General features: G+C 44.3%; 1 protein-coding gene across 1 annotated transcript in view; it reads right to left on the reverse strand.

Moving 5' to 3' along the window:
* Positions 1 to 8,958, reverse strand: part of GRIN2B (glutamate ionotropic receptor NMDA type subunit 2B) — a 303,690-nt gene extending 294,732 nt beyond the window's left edge. Inside the window, exon 1 of the mRNA XM_060112445.1 lies at positions 8,548 to 8,958. Within this exon, the coding sequence (XP_059968428.1) occupies positions 8,548 to 8,958 (411 nt within the window). The remainder of the gene's footprint in view (positions 1 to 8,547) is intronic.
* Between the last annotated feature and the right edge of the window lie 262 nt (positions 8,959 to 9,220).

A 9,220-nucleotide genomic window follows, 5' to 3' on the forward strand; every position in this document is an offset into this window, starting at 1 on the left:
TCCAGGAGCCTTGTGCTGAGACACCAATAAGCACCTATTGGTTTAAGCCATCATGAGCAAATCAATACCTAAACGTCTTGGGCAAAACAGCCTCTCTGATCTACAGTTTCCTCACCTGTGAAATACAGACAAAATGCATGCCTTATAAATGCAATGAAAGAAGTAAATGAAGCAACATATAAATGAAGCTCATATTAAGGTGACCAGCTCAGAGCCTGACAAAAGTAAATGATCAGTGTTAGTTCTCTTTCTCATTGTAACCTCCTAACAACCCATAATAAACTCGGGTGTTCTTTGTCTCTGTGAAATAGAATAGGAGCAGTAAAGTATTTTGCCTTCAGAAAAATGGAATAAAACTAGCCTTGAACATTACTCTCATACATGGTGAACGCTTAAGCCACAGAATCAAAATATAATGTTGGGGAATAGAAATCGATACAACCACTATGGAAAACAGTATGAAGGTTCCTTAAAAAACTAAAAATAGGGCTTTCCTGATGGTGCAGTGGTTGAGAGTCCGCCTGCCGATGCAGGGGACATGGGTTTGTGCCCCGGTCTGGGAAGATCCCACATGCCGCAGAGTGGCTGGGCCCGTGAGCCATGGCCACTGAGCCTGAGCGTCCGGAGCCTGTGCTCCACAATGGGAGGGGCCACAACAGTGAGAGGCCCATGTACCGCAAAAAAAAAAAAACCTAAAAATAGAACTACCATATGACCCAGCAATCCCACTACTGAGCATATACCCAGAGAAAATCATAATTCAAAAAGACACATGCATCCCCATGTTCACAGCAGCACTATTTACAATAGTCAGGTCATGGAAGCAACCTAAATGTCCATCGACAGAGGAATGGATAAAGAAGATGTGGTACATATATATACAACGGATTATTACTCAGCCATAAAAAGGAGCGAAACTGGGTCGTTTGTAGAGACATGAATGGACCTACAGAGTGTCATACAGAGTGAAGTAAGTCAGAAAGAGAAAAACAAATATCATATATAACACATATATTGGAATCTAGAATAATGGTATAGATGGCCTTATTTGCAAAGCAGAAATAGAGAACAGATGTAAGGAACAAATGTATGGATACCAAGGGGGAAAGGGGTGGGGTGGGAGGAACTGGGAGATTGGGATTGACACATATACACTACTGATAATATGTATAAAGTAGACAACTGTAGACAACATACTGTATAGCACAGGGAACTCTACTTATTGCACTGTGGTGTCCTAAATGGGAGGGAAATCCAAAAGGAAGGGGATATATGTATATGTACGGCTGATTCATTTTGCTGTGCAGTAGAAGCTAACACAACACTGTAAAGCAACTATACTCCAATAAAAATTAATTAAAATATGTATATATATAAAATGTTGAATAAAATATAGAGCCTAAGAATGAGGCAAAAAGAATCACAGAAGTCTCAGAAAGGGGAATGAAAATACATTCTTGGTGTATAAATCAGATTCCAAGGAGGTTTTTCAGCAATATCAGTGTAATCTATTAAAAACTGGCTGGTGAGGGAACTCCCTGGAGGTCCAGTGGTTAGGACTCCATGCTCTCATCGACGAGGGTGCGGGTTCAATCCCTGGTTGGGGGACTAAGATCCTGCAAGCCGCACGGTGAGGCCAAAAAAATTAAAAAGATAAAAACTGGCTGGTGACATTTAGTAAATTATGTGTCTTCCTATGTCTATAACATATTACTACTTCCTACCTAGTACTTTTAATATTCCCCTCATCTCATTGCTCACTTTTTCTTTTATATCAACACTGACAAATCGATGAGTAACCCTGGATTCAAAGACTATTTAATTCTGCTCTGCTTTCTTTTTTAATGTTCTTGGCTTATCTTCATTGCTTACATCCTATGTGTATCAGTTTATTGAAATCACTGTATGTCTCTGCTTTGAAAATCGTGATATGGCCTGATCGGGGCACAGTCAGTAACTGCAAGGCCACAGAGGTGGAACCCACGGAGCTACAGCTGAGCCACCGGGCTTAAAATGAAGGGCACTGACATCCCAAGCTCCTCTCTTGCGGTTAATGGGAAAACATTAGAATCCCATTTCCTTCAAATGATTTAGGTAAGGTCTGGTGTAGGAAAACACAAGACAGCGTATACTGAGGCCCTACGGTTTACCAAGTGCTGGGCACGCTGCTTCGTAAGGCTTGGTAAAACCCACTAGGAGCCAGGTGTTATTTCTGTCCCCATTTTTGTACAAATGGAAAACTGGAGGCTAAGAGTGTTTAAGGAGCACAACTACAGTCACATGACTGGGAATGCGCAGAGCTTGAGCCTACTGGCTACAAAGCCTGCCTTCCCTCCACGTGATGTCACCTCCTTCCTTCCACAGACACACCATCACCTCCTGCCAGCCGCGTGAGACGTGATGGCTCATGCGTTACTTTCTAGCAACAAGCACCTAAATTTCTGTGAATGCCTAAAACAATTTCTGGAGCCTCAGTTTTTCTAGGCATTAAAACTGCACCTGGACTGCAAGTGGCCGGTCTCTTGAAAGCAAATCCCAGCTCCAACTGGAAAAGAGCAGATACGCTGGCCAACGAGACGCAGGTGGAGAGTCCTGGAATCCACACAGGCTTGAGGGCAGCATCACTGCAACGTCTATGGCGTCTCAGAGAGAACTGCCCACTCGCCTTCCCCCAAAGTATAGTTCAAGGAAGGAAAAATGGGAGAGGAGTAACAGACCCCCAGGCCCCCAGATGATTCTATCCTGGCTTTCTTCTGACTTCCTCAGTGTGTGGACTGGAAGTTTTAAAGTCAGCGGAAAAAAAAAAAAAAAAAAAAGACTCAGATCCCAGTCCCACTATGTTTCTAGCTATGTGATTTTGGCCACAAATACATAAACTCTCTCTGATTTATTTTCCCCATCAAATGAAATAATGCTACTTGTCTCACAGGACTGCTTAAGGATTAAAATGCTCATTAACGTCATGCCTGGCACAAAGTTGGCGTATGATAGCAGCTCTGTTACTGTCTTGCCTCTTCCACCTCTATGACTTAACTCTGCTCTGGTATGAATAGCATGGCCATCTTGGTTTCAAGGTTATGTTGGGTATGGAAACCCACGTGAGCAGATGGAAGGCAGTTAGACTATTTACAGGGTCACACTCCACCGCTGGCTCAACTACCGTCTCCAAACATATTGCCATTAGGTGTTGGGGTCGGAGGAGGGAGTGGGGAACAGGGGGAGAGTGAGGGAAGATGGGGCCAAAGGAGAGTAAGGGCCATCCTCCTGGCCCCAGTTGGATTCCAAAATGTGGCTTTCTGCAAAGAAAATTAGAGTGCTAGTAAAAGTATTAACTCTCAACCAATAAATTTAGAAATGAAAGAATCACAGCAAAAGATGCCAGAGTAAGAATATGTTCACCTGTCCTTTAGGGGGGAACAAGATAAGGATCACGACACATGTCTTAGCTACTATACTCCACTCTGATCAACAGAGTAAAGATCACCCTGATCTATTTCCAGACCTTGACCCTTTACTCAGCACACCTTCTCTTCCATTTTTGCAGCATTAAATCTTGGGTCTTCCACCCTTTTGCCTGATTCTACTGTAACTTCCACTTTCTGTATTCCTTCCTACCACCTGCCCAAGCCATTTTCATTGGCCCTAATGCTAGTGACAAAATAGTTTTCAATGACCGTCATTCCCTGTCCCCACTTTTTAATGACCTCACCTAAAGTATCTGTTTGCCCAGCATTTTTCCAACTATTTTATTGTATTTTATCTTCAAAATGTTGTAAAGTGGGTACGGCAGAAAACAAAATTTAACACTTATAAACTAGAAACCGAGTATCATGTAGCTGAAGTGATTTGTTTGCCTAAATTTCCAAAGCTCCTGAGAATGGAGACTGAAACACAGGACTTACAATTCTTAGAGCAGTGCTTTGTGGGGCAGAATTGCATAAATAGAAAGCACAGGTTTCAAAAGAGGTACTTCTGGGATCTGAATCCCAGTCCCACTGCTCGTAAGCTGTAATATCTTAGATTAGTTACTTAACCTCTCTGAGCTAAAATCTGAAAACCCAAGAAAGATTTCAGCAAATCAGCACAGAAATCTCCTGGAAAGAAATAAAAGTATGTCTTGCTTTAGTTCATCATTTAGATTCTGACGGGCATCCTAATCCAGGATCTCAGGGAGAATAAAAGCAATTATAACAAGGCAAAATAAAATAGACTCTTTATACTTGGCGGGGAACTGCCAAAAATCACCTCATACATTTATTTATTTATTTATTTATTTATTGCAGTACGCTGGTCTCTCACTGTTGTGGCCTCTCCCGTTGTGGAGCACAAGCTCCGGACACGCAGGCTGAGCGGCCATGGCTCACGGGCCCAGCCGCTCCGCAGCATGTGGGATCTTCCCGGACCGAGGCGCAAACCTGTGTCCCCCGCATCGGCAGGCGGACTCTCAACCACTGCGCCACCAGGGAAGCCCACCTCATACATTTTTAAATGGGCGCCGTTACTGTTCTAAATGGTCTCCTGCAACAAGGGCGAGTGGTTCTTTCCTTATTAGAGTTCTTCCTTAACTGAACGTGCCCTTTTTTGGCCCTGGAGCGGCTACGCCACCAACGAGCCTCGGCCTCCCTGGTGGGACAAGAGCAAAGCTCCCACCACAGTTCAGAGCCCTTCCCCCGGTTTTCACCTGAGCTCCCTTCTCGGTTGGTGTCCAGTTGTGAAGCGCCTCTCTATTTGGCTGTGACCCTATTTCATTTCGTGCTTCTCCTGGATCATGAAGCCTTCTCCTTTCTTTCAGACTGTTCCATACAACCTTCAGCTTAGCCTGCTGAATGCTGTGCTGGACAATTAATGAAGCTGCTGCTCTGTATTACCTCATTTAATCTTCGACAACCCTATAATGGATATATGATTATCCCCATGGTACAGACAAGAAAACCAAGGTTTAGCATAAGTGGTTTGGTAAGCTGTCCAGATCCCCACATGTAGGAACTGATGGTTAAAACTGCTGAGTCCGAATTCTGAGCTTTGAACAGCTCTGCTCTATCAGCCCGCATGCTGCTTTCTGCCATGGTACAAGGTGCATTTCCTCAATGGGAAAGTGGAGACTAATTAATGTTTGTACTGATTAATTAGCATATGCAAAAAAGTGAGCGTAATCTCTTTGATCAGGTGCTGAACTATGCCTCCCTACTTTTGCCAAAAAGTCTCTGTAACTAACTGTGCTACCTTTCTTCCATCACGAACTCCTTGAATCAGGAATTTCCTCCCTGTAAACCAATCTTCCACAAGGACACTTAATAAGTTTTATCTGAAACAAACAAAAAACAACTGAGTCAAAACAGAGTGGCAATTACCTATCTCGTAGAAGGAGGAAGCAAAATGGAAGGCTTATTCACCATCCTTCAGGTGGCGACTGTACCTTCAAGACTATGCCTTAAACACAGCAAAGCTGTATTTCTTAGATTTTCTGCATTAGTTCCGCTTTCAAACGTGCTGTCCTATTGCCCGTAGTGGATTCGGAGTTGTCAAACTCTGTGTCCCCATTCTATGTTGGTAAGATACAGTCATGGTACTAAAAATAACTTCTATCAAAAAATAAAAAAGCTGGCCTTAGAATTTGAGGTGTTTTATTTTTGAAACTTGCCCCCAAAGCTTATTTCTTTTATTTCTGGGGGACTCTTTTTATTTGCCTTCCGGCTGGTCCTTTAGGCCTGTGAACGTCCCTCTGCACAGCTGCCCAGCATCTCAGTGCTGCTGCCCTCTGGATCCCGGAGGTCCGGGGGGCAGTTCCTCCCACTGCCCCACCCATCCCCTGCAGCCGCCCCCCACCCATCCAGGCCTCCCACCCCGTGACTGAGCCTTCAACCCTCCCACTTCTGTGGCACCAGGACCTCCTGCTTGCTTCTTTCTTCTTTCTCCTCTTTCTACCTACCTTTCAGTAACTCTTCTTTTCAGGTCCAAAGTCAGTTAGATATTATTTAGGCCATTTTAGCAAAGTGCCTAACAATTATTGCCTACCTCCATTTTTTGATGGAGAGAGAAAAAAGATAAGATGGGATATTGGGGTGTGGTTGCAGTGGGGGGGAGGGGGGAGGGGGAGGAGACCAGAGGGGGATCTCGTTACAATGACCCGGAAAAATCCCCCTCACTGGCTTCCATCCTCCATTTGACCCCTGGAACTGGTATCCAAGGGGCCCCCTATAGAACTAGGCTACACCTAAGCCTCCACCATTTCATAGCTCATTAATCCTCTCCTCTAGTCAGATTCTGATATTGCCATAATGAATCAAGGGATGCATCACTTTTAGGCAGATAACATTCACCACAGTGCTACGTAACAGAGGATAAAGTAAAGAAGAGGGAGGTAGGAGAGACCTTAACCCGCCTCTCCATTTTCTTGAGAGGCAATCAAGCACACGGTCTGTGGAGCCAGCAACCAGTCCTGGACTCCACGTCCTAGCCGCATAATTTGGGATGTTATTTAACCTTTCTGAGCCTCAGCTTCCCCATCTGCTAAATGGAGATAAGTAATACCACTTAGCTCACTGGGCTGTTAAGAGTATTAACTAAGATAGTGAAGGCCAAGCAGTATGTTCCCAGCACGTGGTAAACACTCTGAAACACCCAGGATACATCACTGAACAAAAGAGCCCAGTCTCTCCACATGGCCTGCGTCATTCTTCATAGTATTATATTGTTATATGCATTTGTAAGAGACACAGCAGAGAGGCAACCAACCAGTTTAGCCAACAACCTTTTACACTGGGATGGGGGGGAGGGGTGAGCCTGAAATAACAGGCTGTGCAAGAGTCCACAGACGCTACATCAATCAATCAATCAATCATTTTCACCTGACTTGCTCTCAAAGTAGGTTTGCACTTATTTATGATTCAAAAACTGGGCTCCTCCATCTTGGCATTCTTTCCATGCAAGTTGTGCCCTCAAAATACCACTGCTAAAATATAATATACTTTGCTCAGGGCAATGATGTTTAAAAAAATCTACCTGAAGCAAAAACTCATTAGGTTTTGCCATGGTCCACCTATATTTTCCATTCTATTCAAGTTTATCCCACTTCCCTTAGCATGGGCTCCTCGGGGCGGCATTTTTTCTAACATCCTTACCTGTGCCTTTACCCATGCGAACGGGACAACAGCTTTCTCATACGCTACTGAAAGCATTAAGTTCCCCCACTTAGTTCTCTCCCCTTGACTTTTCCTAGACTGAACAAAGGAAGCTCCTAAACAGACACGAGTCATCTCTGCCTGCTGCCGACAGATGGCGATAGTGATCACGCAAGCTTATTTGACTCTGTTAAGCCCTGTGGCCCGGTGGTTCTCAACTGGCCAAGTAGCACGCTTGTGGCGTCTGTGCTAGGTTTTGAGGCGTTTGCAAACATCGTTAAGCCCACAGCACGTCTTTTCAGTACAACACTGAAGGCGGTTTTGAAAGCAACACTAAGAAGTATAAGATGACAATGCAAAAGTAGAAACAATTTAAGAAACCCAGTGATGCATAACAAATATTGCACTTGTGAAATGAATCATTCTAAGATATGAATGACTGCAAAGACAATATGTATGTGAAAAGTACTGTACTTAAGCAATAAGCAATAATCATTGTACAAAGCAAGGGAAAATAACCGAATAAGTGGAAAATGTAAAAACAAAACATAACTACAAACAAAACACTTTTTCCTGCAGTCAGAGAATAAGCATCGATGTCACATGATAATTACTTTGCCATGTGACAATCTAATATTAATGTAGGAGAGACTGGTTTATTTGCGGCCTTGAAGCAGTGGTTCTCAGCCTTAATTGCACACGAGAATCACCTGTGGAGCTTTTAAAAATCCTAAAGCCTAGGCTGTGCTCCAGAACCTCTGGGGGTGGGACCCAGGCATTGGTTGTGCTGAAAGCTCTTCAGGTGATTCCAACGTGCAGTCAAGGTTAAGAACCACTGCCTTCAAATCTAAGCCTGGGGAAAACACAGCTGCAACCGGTTCTATGGATTAAAATCCATTCACATGTGCATATGGGATGGGTGTTGAGCCTGGACACCTTAGCAAGAAGCACTTCTCTAGGACATCTGAATCTTCAAGGAGACAAATTACCTGCCTCAGGGAATTCTGCTTTTCATATTCTTGAAACTGGTATGGAGGGAGAACATGTATTATCAAGGAAGAATAGAGCACACCTTTTCTAAAGTTTTGAAGGAGGTATTCATACACGTCTTTGAAGAAAATATATCACCGAGCTACAACCTTCAACGTCTCTTAGTCATTTCAGTGAATCCATTTACAAACAAATGGACACACAAACCTGTTCCAAACAAAAGGAGCTTCTAGATACCAGCATCTTTCCCTCACTTTCAACTCCAAAGCATTAGACTAGCTCCTGGTCTATCCATTCACTCAGTGCATTCTGGTTACCTCTGGTTACCATCTGGTTACACTCCGTCTTTCATAATCGAGTTTGGCATTCAAACAAATGCATCATTTAGTTCTCAGTACATACCCCCCAGGCTATTCTCACCACGGCCCCCTTTTACCTTGTCTGCCATTATCATCGAGGAGCCCCCGTGGATACCCAGGATGGGGGTGAGAGTCTGGGCTGAAATGAAGTCAAGGATCTGGGCGATGGCTTCCTGGTCTGTGTCGTCTGCAAACACCACGCCCTGGATCTTCCGGTCAGACATGAGATCACAGATGCGGGTTATGATGCTCTTTGGGTCCGTCTCATTCATGGCTACCAGCTCCACACGGGGCACCACAGAGAGATGGTGGAAATCATCTTTCTCGTGGGCATCCTTGATGGCCACCTCGTCTGAAGTGCCCACGAGGATGACGGCAATGCCAATGCTGGGCGGGCTCTTCTGAGAACGAGCTCTGCTGCCTGACACGGCCAGGACAGCCAGCACCAACCAGAACTTGGGGGAACAGCACTCCGCTCTGGGCTTCATCTTCAACTCGTCGACTCCCTGGAAACACAAAGAGAGGATGGTAAAATTACAACCCACACTACATGACTGTCTGGGAAGAGGCTGGATACTGCAAGTCAAGGAACTTATCTCCTTTTACTGATCATCAAACCCAGCTTCTATCTTCTAGCCTAGTTTCTTATCTCTTGTGTTTGCACAGCAGAGTGAGGAACAAAAACTTCCAAAAGTGTCAGAAATCCTTGAGTAAAACACTAAAAGATGCTACTGCTACTGACAGGGACAA

Source organism: Mesoplodon densirostris, chromosome 11, assembly GCF_025265405.1.
Source record: "Mesoplodon densirostris isolate mMesDen1 chromosome 11, mMesDen1 primary haplotype, whole genome shotgun sequence".
In the NCBI taxonomy this organism is placed as follows: domain Eukaryota; kingdom Metazoa; phylum Chordata; class Mammalia; order Artiodactyla; family Ziphiidae; genus Mesoplodon; species Mesoplodon densirostris.